General features: G+C 43.0%; 1 protein-coding gene across 1 annotated transcript in view; it reads right to left on the bottom strand.

Moving 5' to 3' along the window:
- Positions 1–15,694, bottom strand: part of TRPM8 (transient receptor potential cation channel subfamily M member 8) — a 104,384-nt gene that overhangs the window by 78,964 nt on the left and 9,726 nt on the right. Inside the window, exons 2-3 of the mRNA XM_054044163.1 lie at positions 5,557–5,681; positions 1,613–1,686 (exon numbers count right to left, since the gene is read on the bottom strand). Coding sequence (XP_053900138.1) covers positions 1,613–1,686; positions 5,557–5,655 — 173 coding nt within the window. The 5' untranslated portion in view covers positions 5,656–5,681. The remainder of the gene's footprint in view (positions 1–1,612; positions 1,687–5,556; positions 5,682–15,694) is intronic.

Raw genomic sequence — 15,694 nt, 5'->3', positions numbered from 1 at the left:
AAGATGTGCTCTAGGAATTATTTTGGGGAAATTCTCTTTACAGTGTAAAGAGTGCCCTGAATGCTACTGGGGATGAAAGATTCTTTTATTGAGGCTCTTTTCAGCTCGTGTCTCGATTACTGCAGCCACCTTCTCTTTGGCCTTGACAAATGCAGTCTTGCCCCATTCATATCCATTCAGAATCCTGCTGCCAAGATCATTTTCCGAGCCTGTCGCTTTGACCATATCACCCCTCTCTTTGCATCCCTCCACTGGCTCCCTCTTCTCTATAACATTGAGCAGTAGCTTGCCCTCACTTGCAAGGCCCATCATGGCCCATCCCCACCCTCTCTCTCATCCAATATTGAGATGTTGACCACCATCTCTGATTGGCCCATGATACCAGCCTTAACCACCCGCTTGTTGAGTTTTCAAACAAGCACCTTCATGTTTTCCCCCATGCTGCCCCTCCTGGGGAGCTCCTCCCAAGCATCAACACCCGCAAAGCTAATCTCATTATCCACCTTCAAAACCCTCTTTAAAACTCTCCATTTCTGTGATACCTAAAAAAACTTGAGAACACCTAGACCCCAGGTGTGCTGAGACCACTGCCTATCATACTGACCAATACTGTCTCAGCGTTTCCTTGTACTCCCCTTTCTGTCTGTATCCATCTGTTGTCTCTTGTTTTAGACTTCGACTGTAAGTTCTTTGAGGCAGGGACCATCTTTTGTTCTGGATTTGTACAGCACCCAGCACAGTGGGGCCCTGGCCCATGACAAGGGCTCCTACATGCTATGGTAATACAAATAATAATAAAAATAATATGCCACCTCACATCAATCCCACGAGACCCCATTCACTTCAATGGGATGCTTGCCAGTAAAATAATGTTACATTTGATCCAGACAACATGACAACTGAATTTATTATTTCCCATAGCACTTGATATTGGGACATTCAGCAACACCCAGACAATCATTAGTGCCCTGGATAGGCCTTGTCCCTTGATCCCTGTTTTTTCATTCTTGTTGCATCAGTTTAAGTTCGGAATACCAAGGAGAAGCTACTGTGCTGGCCATGAGAACTTCTGTCACCATGTCTCTGCTATCCAGCTAGTTGTATGCAAAACTGGCATTTGGGAGCCGTGGAATCTGCTGGTGGGGAAGGAAGATGCCTGCTGGCGGGGTGCCCTTCCCCTCCCCCCCCTCCCCCCGCATTTGCATGACAGTCCCAACTTTAAGGTGGGATTGTGTGGCCTGCTCTTTGAGTGCATTTATCAAACTCACTTCCCAGAGTAGACTAGACTGGAGGCCTGATCTCTCCTCCCAGCCAGAGTGTTGGAGGGCGGAGTAAAATCTGCCATTCCAACCTCTTAAGCAAACCCAGAGCTGTATCAGGCCTCTCACTGGACCATGACCAGAACACAGGGAGGATGACCAGAGAAGGGGAGAAAAGAAAAAGATTGTGGAAGGCAAAAGCGGGACTTAGAAGACGAGGCTGCACAAGGAAGAAGTGCCCTGGCAGCTCCCCAAAATCCTAACGCTGGTGTTGACTGTTACTTCATTACGTTGCTCTCAACCAGCACTACCTCCCGCTCCTGTCAAAAGGAACGGTCAGAGTATTTGCTTACATTGACTTGGCATCTCTCGTGAAGAAGACACATTCTCTCTTCTTAAAATGTTCTTGAATGAAGGTGACCAAATCCTTTGGGGGAAGATTAGAGGGGAAAGTTTTAGCTCAGGGACTCCCAGCACTGCAAACGCTTTAAAGGCAACACAGGTGCCTTACACTGGCATTTAAAGGAAAACTGCAGCGATTCATTGCAATTCATTTGTTCGCAAAGTAGGGTCAGGGCCTGTGTGGACGCAGCAATGCAAGAGCGCGGCAGGTGACAGCTAAATCCTTTAACTATAACAGAAATATTAAAACAGGAACTTTCAAAAAAAAAAATAATGAATAAACTATCAGCATGTCCTAGTAGGCCTTGTTTAGATCAGGAAAAAGGTGTTTTTAACAACATGATGAGCATCAAAGCAAACAGCTCTTGCATTGTCCCTTAAGCACATGCTGGGGACAGATGTAACACCAACAGACCCCAGTTGTCGACAGGCAGGATCGAACCGGGGACCTCTGGAGTTTAGTGCATGAACCTCTACTGCATGAGCTAAAAGCCAACTAGCTTTTAACTAAGGCTGTAGAGCAGACTCATTTTCTCTCTCTAAGTGGTCTTGGTGCCACTAGACGGGACAGAGCACCACACCCAGAAGGTGTGTGGGTTACACAGGATCACATTTAGAAACATGGCTTCATCTTCCTATTCATTCAGTAAGAGCTCTATTGGTTTAACCCAACATGTTCATACAGCAAACATCCCAATAACTAGGTCAATATCAAGAAGTTACAAAGCAGCCCCCACTTCCACCACAATTTTGAACACCACTAAGCACCTAGTGTAGACCTGGTTTAACACCTTTAGAAATGTTATGGGATCACAGTTAACCATATCTGCTAAATGGTGTTTAAAACATTCCAAACAAACCTTTTTTTCCCCCTTAGCCTCTACCAAAAGAGATGCCAGCCCCACTTGCTATTTTAATCGAACCCAGCATGCCCCAGTAGGAGATTAAGTCTCTCGAGTCAAACCCCAGTGGAATTCAGATTGTTTTAAGGTAATTTCCAATTCTAATTTAATAATTAAACCCTGCTAAATTAAACACACCAAGTGTTTAACACTGCAATAGACCTTGCCTTAGGATGATTGGAAGCTCTCCGATATGCAGCTGTTTCTATGGAGATGTTAATTCTTTTGCACCTAATTTGCCTCCAGGGACTAACAAAATGGGAGCTTCCTATCTGATCATAAAATGATTTTATTTGTCTTTTATTTACTCTTATTTGTTTAGGGCTAGAACGTGGCGTGGACTGTGCTGACTCCAGACGTGGAAGGGGAGACCAATTGCACCCTGTCCTGTACGCTCCCGCACAGCCTCCCCTGGCCTTGGGCGCAGGCACTCATATCTGCTACTAAACCCATGAGCAAGTGGGCAGAGATTTGGCAGAACCTAACCCACGCCCACACGTCAGCCAGGATGAGGGAAGTAGTAGGTTACTACCATTAGCAAAGTTACTCCCCACCTGGAACAAGAGGAGGGGAGTCACATCCCTCTGAAGTACAATTTCTTTCCTTGCTGCACATGGCCCCACACACAGGGCCTGCAGCAGTTTACTCCCCTTTGCGACTAGTTCTATGACAATCGAATCTTTTCAGTAAAGTGGAGTTCTCCTTTAACCATATGAGAGTTCTCAAAGGCACAGCCTGTTTGGGGTCTTTTTGTGCAGCTGCTGTTAACGGTGGAGTTTAATCTAGACCAGGAAAGAAGCCTGGATACAAATTCTACTGGAAATAAAAATGTACATTGCTAAGCACTTGGAAAGACCTCAAGTCTGACGTGTTTCAAACCAAGAGATCCATATATATGAAAATCGACTTTGTATAAAACTTCAAGTGTTTATTCAAAAGTGGGCCCAAACCAAAGCCACACAGTCCTGAACATCCCTAGACTATGATAGAAGGAGGAGGGACAGAATCCAAACACAGACCCCATGTCACATTTTGCAGCTGCCCCCTGCCTATGAGCCAAACCAAAACCTTGGATCTGAAGATGTTTCAATTTGGGGTGTTCTGAATCCAGACTTGGAGCCAACTGAAATAACTTTTGAGATGGGCCCAAGCTATTTCATTCACACTGTTCTGTTTCAGATGCCTGCCCATTTCATGAGACAAATTCATTCTCTTCGTTTTATATGCTCCTGGTCTCTACCGGTATAGGAAGCTTTCGGTTCCTATACCGGCAGATCTGCTACTTATACTTCAAAGTATAGTGCCCTTTCAAAGATGATACTATTCACCAAAGCACAAAGCTAATAAGATTTTACATTAATAATTCATCATTTTGGCAGTATGAAAAATAGTTTATGGGATACCCCCAAGCTCACACTTGTTAGGAGTCCATCTGGGGCCGGTTTTGTTTAATATCTTTATTAATGATCTGGAGGATGGTGTGGACTGCACTCTCAGCAAGTTTGCAGATGACACTAAACTAGGAGGCGTGGTAGATACACTAGAGGGTAGGGATCGGATACAGAGGGACCTAGACAAATTAGAAGATTGGGCCGAAAAAAACCTGATGAGGTTCAACAAGGACAAGTGCAGAGTCCTGCACTTAGGACGGAAGAATCCCATGCACTGCTACAGACTAGGGACCGAATGGCTAGGTAGCAGTTCTGCAGAAAAGGACCTAGGGGTCACAGTGGACGAGAAGCTGGATATGAGTCAACAGTGTGCTCTTGTTGCCAAGAAGGCTAACGGCATTTTGGGCTGTATAAGTAGGGGCATTGCCAGCAGATCGAGGGACGTGATCGTTCCCCTTTATTCGACATTGGTGAGGCCTCATCTGGAATACTGTGTCCAGTTTTGGGCCCCACACTACAAGAAGGATGTGGAAAAATTGGAAAGAGTCCAGCGGAGGGCAACAAAAATTATTAGGGGTCTGGAGCACATGACTTATGAGGAGAGGCTGAGGGAACTGGGATTGTTTAGTCTCCAGAAGAAAAGAATGAGGGGGGATTTGATAGCAGCCTTCAACTACCTGAAGGGGGGTTCCAAAGAGGATGGAGCTCGGCTGTTCTCAGTGGTGGCAGACGACAGAACAAGGAGCAATGGTCTCAAGTTGCAGTGCGGGAGGTCCAGGTTGGATATCAGGAAAAACTATTTCACTAGGAGGGTGGTGAAACACTGGAATGCGTTACCTAGGGAGGTGGTGGAGTCTCCTTCCTTGGAGGTTTTTAAGGCCCGGCTTGACAAAGCCCTGGCAGGGATGATTTAGCTGGGAATTTAGCTTTGAGCAGGGGGTTGGACTAGATGACCTCTTGAGGTCCCTTCCAATTCTGATATTCTATGATTCTATGATTCTATGCAGCCGCCCACAGCATCCAGACTCCAAAGTCCATCGCCTTGCAAGGTTTTTTTACACCCACGAAAAGTGGGTGTAACATACAGCTATTCTGATCGGGTAACTCCACAAAGTGCAAGGCAACAGAGGGTCAGAGCCAATGAGTCTTGATTGGCATGAAGGAAAAATCCCTGGAATCCAACATGTGCGGCGAGGAGGAGGAGGGTAGTGCTTTAAATTCTCATTTCTGGACATCTAGTTTCAAGTGGTAAATTAGATCATGATTCATTCTAATTTAACTATGTCCATAATGGAAACCTACCCACACAATAGGGCAGCATTCTATTGCTGCCCACAGAAGGTCCAGAACAGTGATAAAGTCCTTCAAAAAAACGTTCTAGCATTCTGTGACACTGACCTACCTACTGTAGCTTTACAGTAGCTTTAGAGGCCATTGGCTATAGAATAGAACAGTATTTTTCTTTAAAGAAAAAGTGCTGCAAGACCATATACATCTTCCTCCTTGTGTATGAGACTAATTCATAATTGTCACTGTGGCAGAGTTCCAAGGGAGACTACACCCAGGCACGTACAATGGAAATGCATTGTGCCCGTTACTTACACAGTCATTGAATGACACATCGGTGCTGCGAGATATACTGGAGTAAAGAACTTTTGAACCGTCCAAAGTGCCATTTCTTCTGTTTCTCATGGTGCCCATGCAAACAAAAAGCAGCCACCACCAGCCTGTGGGGGGAGAGAAAGATTTTGGGGATCAACATTAGTGTTAGCCTTCTCCCCCCTTCCCCCACCCAGTAGACAAAAAAAAATTGATCACACCTAGTGCTTTGGGTTCCATTAAAATCCTGTATTAGTGCCTTTGGTATTCTAGCTGGTTTTTGGAATGTGAAATACAATATCTAAAAAACCCTAAATTCCTCATGCCAGAGTATTGAAAGAACCAGGTTTTCCTCCCAGGACTGACTTAACATCTTTAGGCAGAGGAAGTGTGGAATATATTCCCATAGTGTACAGATGTAGAGATGCTGAAATTTCAGCATGTTGGGCAGTCTTGTAGTAATTCACATAATGTGGTGCCTAGAGGTCTCAACAGAGAGTGAAGCCTTGTTGTGTCACTAGGCACTGTACGTACAAACAGAGAAAAAACAGTTGCTGCACCAAAGAGTTTACTGTCTAACCAGACAAAAGGAATTATTCCTACAGAAAGTATTCTGAGGCACAGAGAGATCAAAGAATTTGCTCAACATCACAGAGGAAGTGCATGGAGGCAGAAACTGAAACCACATCTCTTCAATCCTAATCCCACTATTTAACAAGAATACCCTTCCTCGCCTGGGTTTTTGACAATCTTCTCTGATCTCTATAGTGAAAAGATATTTAATGGGTTCATTCTAGTCTATCTTCATTATAAAAATTACTGCATTAGAATGCCACATCTAAGCATAATTCACAGATCTAGTCAGAAGGATTTAGAACTGCAATAGTTAGAATCAAGGCATAGTGGCACACTGCTGGATTGAGAAAGTTGAAATGGATGGATGGGTATGTACTCCAGGCTACCCAGAACAGAGTTCTAACTAGGACTTCACTAAGGCACTTTCAGGAATAAGAACTTGGTCCCCATGGCAGTGAGCATATTTGAACCACATTCAGAAGCTCAGAACATAATATAAATTTAAGTTGCAAGTATCAAACTATTTCCAAGGCACCTAGCGCCTTGCAATGAAACAAGCTATTTCTCCCTTCTAAAAGAGAACTAGTGGTTAAGATGGAACTAAGTTCAATTCCCAGTTCAGACCCAAATTTCAAGTGCGACCATAAGTGCCTCAATCTTTCTGCTCCTCAGTCCCTATCCATAAAATGGGACCAATATTACTTCCTTTCCCCACCCTTGGACTATTTAGAGAGTAAGATGTTTGGGGCAGGGACCATATACTCCTCTGTGCATGGAGAGCACAGTGGTGTCACTTAGCACCTCTATATTGTAAATAATAAATACTCATGTCTGTGTGATAAGGCACATGACTTCTGGTGATTGAAAACTGGCAAGTGATTTATTCATGAGTTTGGAGACAAAAAACAGCAATGAATGCCTGGAAATACCATTTCAGAACATGATGCAAGCAACCCCAGAAGGCGATAAAACAAGCTAGCTCAAGAGACATACCATCAGGTATTATTTATATTACACTTCTCTAATGATTGTTTAGCAAATATTTAATGTGTGTTCCTAGGCTAGAAAACTGTTCCTCTCAAATATTTAATATCATTCTTCACTGTGGGACAGATTCTGATCCCAATCACATTGGTGGAAATCCACACTTTCACTCCATAACTTCACCAGTGTAACCAAGATCAGAATCTGGCCCTACATCTGTAACATGCATTCCTTATTGTCATCCCAAAAGAATTACATCTCTTGCCATTAGATGTCTTTCAACTAATCTCAGTTCCCAGAAATTTTCCATCAACCTTCTCACTAGCTATTATCAAAAATAACGACACCGTTGTGTCCCATCATTGCGAATACACTTCATATGCTCTGTAGCAGCACTGATTATAAGAAATAAACTCTGTATAATTACGTGGCTGCCTGTCCCATGTGTTCCATAGGTGTTCCATTACAATTCAACATTACTGAGTTAATGGATTCTTAAAGCTGTCCCCAAATATAACACTCCTTCAGTCTTGAAGTCATTTTGCCCCTCAGAGGCTTTTGTCATTTCAAGAACTGCTGGAAAGGGATTCTAGTGAGCATTCCCTTAGCAACAGTAGAAGTATTCCAGCAACATTCGAGTAATGCAGAGTTTTTGCCAGTTGGATTATGGCGTACTGGTGGTAGCAAACTGAGAGGCCTCGCTTTCTGCGTGTCAGAGTAGGAATACTTTAAAGATGACCTGCAGAAGTGGGGAGGGCTGGAGACAAAGTCAGGTTAGGCACTTCATGATGTATAAGGAAGGCTGGATTAAAATGTCAAGAATGAGGGTGTTTTCCTCTTTCTTTTTATACACCTCTACCTCAATATAACGCTGTCCTCGGGAGCCAAAAAAATCTTACCGTGTTATAGGTGAAACTGCGTTATATTGAACTTGCTTTGATCCACCGCAGTGTGCAGCCCCGCCCCCCCGGAGCACTGCTTTACCGTGTTATATCCGAATTTGTGTTACATCGGGTAGCATTATATCAAGGTAGAGGTGTACGTATAGGAAATATGACGACCCAAGAGTGAAAGCTGAACAATTACGATGCGATGAGATTTTGAATCAGACTGTTTAACCTGTTTTGGTTAACACCTACGTAACTAATGAATGCTTAAGAGAATGTCCCTCACCCCAGGCTGTCACAGAAGCTGAGAGGTTTTTAAGGTCAGGCTTGACAAAGCCCTGGCTGGGATGATTTAGTTGGGAATTGGTCCTGCTCTGAGCAGGGGGTTGGACTAGATGACCTCCTGAGGTCCCTTCCAACCCTGATATTCTATGAGCTCACACCACATAACTGGAGACCTAAGAAAGTCATCCTGCAGGAGCAAGAAAGACCTGACTTCACATTCCGGTTATTTCTAGGGTAAAAACAAAAGCAGGGAAAACTATATGAAGAAAAAAAAAATTAAAAAAAAAGGGGGGCAAATCTAATTTAAAAAAAAAAAATCATTTCAAGTTACTTTTAAGTAACACTAGCACATGGAATCTGCACTCTGTCAGATGACAAAACCAGGGAATACCACGTAAATCTGACAACCTGCCACATTCAGACCTTACACGTGTACATTACAGGCAGCAAACGTCCCCCATGCCCATTCTTTATGGAAGTCACTCTGGTCCAAATTGTAGTCATGCACCAACTCCTCATGCATAACAGAGACCAAGTTTCCTACACATTCTTCCATTCTCATTTACTGCAGACAGTAGAAAGTGTGTTGTGAAGGAGGCAGGGCATTGCAGGAAGAGAAAGGAAGGGTTCTTTGTGAAGGCAGCTGAAAGCTACCCTGGAGAACTGGATTCTAGCCCCCAGAGTTCCTGTGTGATGCTGAACAAGTTTCTTAAATCAAACATTTTCACAGATGGCCACTAACTATGAGACTAAGGGGGGAGGGATAGCTCAGTGGTTTGAGCATTGGCCTGCTAAACCCAGGGTTGTGAGTTCAATCCTTGAGGGGGCCACTTAGGAATCTAGGGCAAAAACTGTACTTGGTCCTGCTAGTGAAGGCAGGGGGCTGGACTCAATGACCTTTCAAGGTCCCTTCCAGCTCTAGGAGATAAGGATAAATAAATGGAGATATCCTATTTTATAAGGAGCCCAACTTGACACCCAGAGGTGAGATTTGCACACATTACTGAGCACTCACAACAGCAACAGAAGTTAATGGGACCTGTAGACTGAAATATGAAGTGCTATAAAATGTTAAGTATTCTGAAAACCACGTCCTAGGCTTCTCAAATCAGACACCCAAAATAGCAGATGATCTAGACAATGCTGTCTCATCTCTCTGTGCCTCAGTATCGATAAAATGGTGATACCTCTATATCGCAGAGGGGCTTTGTTAAGCACTCGATTATTACAGTGATGAGTGCCATGGAAAAGCCAAGGAGGAAATTAAATAATTCTGGATTCAGTGGAGGGTTTGGTGGTGCACAGTCAATAAGGCATGAGGCCAACACACTGAAAGATGAGGATAAAAAGAAATATTGAATAGCTACCAATTCAGTAAGCACTATCCATCCTGTGCACTGAATGCGGAAGGGGTCCTGTGGAAAAAATATTATGCTATCATGTAATTAGACTATTGTAGTGTATATGCACGTGGGGGCCAAATTAAGGTTGCACGGATGACGAATGCTGACATTTCCTAACTTGTGAGTGGTTGACTATGCAACCTGAATGCTGGTTTAATGTATTTTTTTGCACATAATGTACACAAACTTCTTTGTCACTCACATTTTGCCCAGATCCTTCACATTTATGGGTGTTCTGTCCCAGGGAGATAATCTCTTTCCAGCCACAGACAGGAACTACAATGGCCAAAATCTGCTCCCAGTTACTTGTCTAAAATCCATAGTAACTATTGCAGTAACAACTCTACATTTATGCTGGTAGAACAGGGGACCAAAACTGGACTCCTAGACTACATCAAAGTTCAATCTCAAAAATACAAAAGCAGAAGAAAAAGTAGGCTACCACAACTCTTTAGGTCCTACTTTTGCAGGCTGGTTCTTCTGGTATATTATCCATCATTAATTAGATGGAAGGTACCCATATGCCAAACTATTTTTTTAATCTGATACAATTTCATAGCACATAGGAACTATATAAAAGACATGGTAAAATAACTATTTGGGGCAAGTTTTGCCAAAAATCTTGACTACCAAAGTCTATGTGATCAGCATATAATTACACCAGGGCTGAACTTTTATTTGAGTAAAACTAGCAGTATTTGGCCCATTAACTTCCAACTCACAACCCTATAAAGCAAATGCTTTTAACTTTCAAGAATTTCCCTTCAGGGTAAAGCTTCCTACATTTCAAGGTAAAAACTCCACAGGGAGAAATGCATTTTCATCTGTATTTACGCGATAAATTTATTAAGCAATCCAACATATAAAACTCGGCCAATAAATCTAACACCCAGAGAAGTGACCATGGACATAACTGCATTTAAAAAAAAAAGAAGTTAAATGGAAATGAAAGCTTTAAATTATTCATTCAACACTCCAAAGGATTTCAATTCTCTCGCTGTCTTTGTAAATAATTTAAAAGATTTGCTGTGCTACGGCAAAACTAAAAAAAAGTTTGAGATGACACAGAATCAATGCAAATCCTGTGCCCCATGTTTAATTTAGGTTTCAAAGAGTTCTGATTTCTTTCACTGTTAGAGAGCTTGTGAGAAAAATGTAGCAGCTAACTAATTATGGATAGTTTATATAAAGTGCTCCATATGCATAATCATGTTTTGGTTAGAAATAAAGGTATTGCGCACATTTAAACTATATAAAATAGTATGAAATATAGAATTTCAGTCTCTGAGAACTGTCCAACTAGCTAAAGCAATACGTTCCCTTCATTTTTTTTATAGAGTGTATTGCAATATGTTTATGGAAAAACACTAGCGTTTTATAGCATGGGCTATTCCATTACAGCTTAACCTTCTTAACCAGCAAGTTTGAAAGGTATTATACCACCAACTAAACAGAATAATCATCTTAAGCGTAAGAATGTTACTGTGAATTCCGTAGCAGTTCCAGCAATAAGTACATTCCAGAGAAATCTTTGTACCTGGAGCTAAATGAAGTAACAATAAATGGTAATTACATTTAAAATGGTATTTTTATAAAGTCTCTAATACTTCACGCCAGCTTTTCAAACTGTTTTCTAAACTGAGCTGTACTTGGTCCCGACTTAAACAAGGAAAACTTCAATGTATGCTTCTAATGCCAATTTGCATCAGTCTAATCATGCCACTTAGCTTAAAAAGCAAAGCTTACAAACAGAAAAGAAAAATGTTACGAAGTACATTAGTTACTAAGTACATTTCCTGAGCCACTGCCATCTCTTCTTCAGACTTCAAAAGGCAATTGTTGAAAATCAACCCCTAATGACATACCAGTGTAGAGCGCTCAGCCAAAATCTCCTGAATGTTTGTCCCAGCGATCTTGTTGTACACATTACTTTTCAAGAGGAAGGGTTTGATATATTTCAGCATTCAAAGCCCCGCCTTTTTTCATGTGTGTCATTCTCCCTTTTAGGGGGATGGTGGGTGGATGAAAAGGTCAGGACACAGAAATCAAGAGTGAGATTATTCAGTGATTGATAACGAGTACGAAATGAATAATTGCAGCCAGATATTTATAAACTTTGTTGAAATAACACTGGTTTCCACTTCGCTGTATGGCTATCAATTTCTACCGTACATTGGTAGTACGCAATTTAATTTCTACAATTACCAGCACTATTAGAAAGCCACAAATGCAAGAGAAAATGCTCATTATGAAAACCAATAGTCTGTGTTAACTAATATCTTTATGTTGATAACACAAAGATTTTATTTTTAAGATAAATCTGATAAGAACCCGGATGAGAATGCTACTGAAATTTTATTGCCAAGGATTGAGATCTCAAAAGAGAATTTATTCCACATTTCACGGCCTTTTTTTTTTTAAACTGCAAGACTCTTCTGTCTCAAAAGATCTCAGAATATTCCACTGAAATGAATGAAACTGCACTGATTTTTGAAGGCTCAACTAACCACCTCACTTGAAGAAACTGTATTTATAGGGATCGCATTATGTGGAATCCCTGAAAATAGCTATAGACAAACAGGCTTATGCACAGCTGTAGTTCTGACCTTCTCAGCCTTGTATACCGGGAAATTATACAGCCCTGAACTGGATGTAAACGTTGCAGGAAGCACTGTTATTTGTTGTAGCACTGTTCTACAGAAGTACATATGCCACTTTAACACTGGGAACAATAAAAGTACATAGCTGAGGCAATGTTGTTTGCAGTGTGTCAGGTACAAGACAAGTGATCGATTTAACACAATTTTACTTTCAGGTGATCTGCAACACCAGTGCTGTCAGCCCCTGTTAACGCCAAAGACCATGGAGTGTAGTTTCCTTGTGATCTCTGGTCCTTGCTACATTATTATCTGAGCACCTCACAATGCGAACTATATATAACATCACAGCCACCTGGTGAGGTAATGAAGCATTAGTTATCCCCATTTTACAGGTGGGGATGTGAGGCACAGACACACTAAGGTGTGTCTATGTGGCAACAGGGCTCAAAACCATGAGTACTGACCTCAGGGCAGACAGTCAAAAACAGGCCAGACACCCCAAACTGGCAGTGTGTTCTATAATTAGATTTCACCAAGCCAGTAATGAATGTGAGCTCCTGGATCACTATAACACTCTTACCGTGGAGTCACAGACAGTCCCCTTAGAATCTCCAGTCTCCCTTGTCACCCGGACAAACTGGACTTGGTGATAAATGGTCATTTACACCAAAAATCACACCGCATTCAAGTTGCTTCCAGTCCCAAGAGAACAGTCACTTACCCTAGATCTTACATCAAAGATGATGCCTGTAGCCAATCCTGGAGCAAACTATCTAAAGGTTTATTAACTAGGAAAAAGGAATAAGATAATTATTTACAGGCTAAAGCAAGCAAACCCACACAGATACGAGTTACCATCTAAATCCTAAGAGTGACAGAGCTGTAGTGATCTGTCAATTCAAAGTATCTTTCTGGGCAGCCCCTGGGGATCTCTGTCTTGAGCTTAGTGTCTCCAGCCCTTCAGAGTTCAAACAGCCAAAAGATGCGGTGCCTCCTTGTCAGGGATTTTTGTTCCCTTCCCCCCAGAGTTCAAGATGATGGGATGAATTCACATGCATATCTCCTCTTCATGGAGCGTGGGGGTGACGTTCCCCTGGTGTTATCCAGACCGGTGAGCTGCTAGCCCTCTCCAATCCTTGACTCTGGGAGCCAGCCTTACCCTGCTCTGCTGTGAGAACCCCCACTCCTGGGCTGTTCACACACAGCCTCTGGCATGTAAGCTGCTTCCAGCTACTTGCAGGCGAATGACACTAGCCAATATCTCCGGTCCCAGACAACCCTAGGAACCTCCGTCTTGCAGTGTCCAGTTATGCCTGCTGGACACTGCAAGCTTATATGAGTTCATCAGTTTAACAAAGAAATTGATATGCATCAGGCTTGTTATCCCAAGGTGACCCTCTGACACACTTCAAACCAAACACACTGCTTCAGGTAGAATAAACAAACAGATTTATTAACTATAAAGATAGATTTTAAGTGATTATAAGTCAAAGCACAACAAGTCAGATTTGGTCAAATGAAATAAAAGCAAAACACATTCTAAGCTGATCTTAACACTTTCAATGTCCTTACAAACTTAGATGCTTCTCACCACAGTCTGGCTGGTTACTTTTCAGTCAGGCTCTCCCTTTTCATCTGCATTTCAGTCGCTTGTTGGTGGGGGTGTCTGTAGACATAAGTGGAAGAGAGAGAGAGCCTGGCAAAATGTCTCCCTCTTTTACCATGTCCTTTCTTTCCTCTTGGCTTTGCCCCCCCCCCATCAGAGTCAGGTGAGCATTACCTCTCCGCAGTCCCAAACTGACCAAGGGAAGGGGGGTGACTCCCTTGAGGGTCTAAGATTCTTTTGTTGCTGCCTAGGCCAGTGTCCATTGTTCCTGTGAGGATGGGCTGGGTTTGTCCCATCCATGCCCTGATGAGGTGTGAACTGCCCCTCTGCTCTTGGAGAGTTTTTGCCTGGGCTTGCTTTAAGTCATGAGGATACATTTTCAGCCTCATAACTATATACATGAAATTATAACCTATAACCTCACTATAACATCACTGTAACAATTACTATAACATCACTATAACAACCATGCTCAGTGCATTATGAGCCTTCTGAAGACACCCAACATGACAAACTTTGCACTGGATACCACACAATCATTTTATAAAGATGAACATGGGAGTGTGGGGTGTTTCCCCGAGGTACAGAGCATCACATGGCAAACTAGTATTTCACACTTGGTAATGTTTCTCTCCTGACTGTGGGGGTGTACAGTTTCAGAGCAAACACTTAACTATTACCTTATAACATGGGCATAGACATTATACATGAGATTAATGCAGGCAGCAACATACTAGCATTTCACAGGGTCTAAAGACTAAATACATTCTTATAATACTAGTACCTATTTTGAGCAAAACTAACATACAGGTGGCCTGGTTTGGTCTCCAGCTACGAGGGTTGTCAGCTCTTAGCTAATGCCTCCAACCTGGGCAAAAGCTGGCATCTGGCCTGCCAGCGTCACAGAAGTATTATTGGAGCACATGTAGATGTACCCCTCCTAGCTTGGATCTAGCTAGCAGCAGACTGCCTAGGGTCCTGGGAACATACTCGCGTGCCTGCTCCTCAATCTAGCTATATGTGTTGCCATCACACCTCCTGACTGTAGCAGACATATACCCAGTGTCCCATAGGAAATCTGCATCAGCACAGGGAATTGAACGTGGGTCTTCAGAGTCCCAGGCTAGCACACTAATCACTGCACCATCTTTCCTCTCAGTGTCAGGTTCCTGATGACCCTTATGGCACAATAGTATATGTACACAGAAAGGTACTGGGGGAGGGTTAGCTCAGTGGTTTGCACATTGGCCTGCTAAACCCAGGGTTGTGAGTTCAATCCTTAAGAGGCCCACTTAGGGGTCTGAGGCAAAACCAGTACTTGGTCCTGCTAGTGAAGGCAGGGGGCTGGACTCAATGACCTTTCAGGGTCCCTTCCAGTTCTATGAGATAGGTATATCTCCATATATTTTAATAGTCTGGCACTTTTACCTTCCACTGGCGCACGCTGATAACAGCATCAGCAGGATCTGAACCTTCAACATTGCACAGGCTGCTGTCAGATGAGCCACAGGACTAACTACATTAGCTGGCAGCAGAATAGGGCTGCTCTCCCAGAGCGGGGGATGGGCTGCTGGCACTGAGAACTGGATCCAGTGTGTGGTTGTGGGGAAGCAATGGGGTTGCTCTTGCCCTACGTGGTGTCCCCTGCCCTACGTGGTGCCCCCAGAAGAGGTGGAGCCTGGGTCGTGTCTCTCCCCCACACCTCAGGAGTTAGGAGAGCTCCTGAACTATGTGGTGTTTCTCTCTCTCTCTCACTCCCACCCCCAGTAGGTGGAGAAGCTCCTATCCCATGCGGTCCCC

Source organism: Malaclemys terrapin, chromosome 11, assembly GCF_027887155.1.
Source record: "Malaclemys terrapin pileata isolate rMalTer1 chromosome 11, rMalTer1.hap1, whole genome shotgun sequence".
In the NCBI taxonomy this organism is placed as follows: domain Eukaryota; kingdom Metazoa; phylum Chordata; order Testudines; family Emydidae; genus Malaclemys; species Malaclemys terrapin.
Note: the sequence above shows the minus strand (reverse complement) of the source record. Positions and strands in the feature narration are given on the sequence as shown.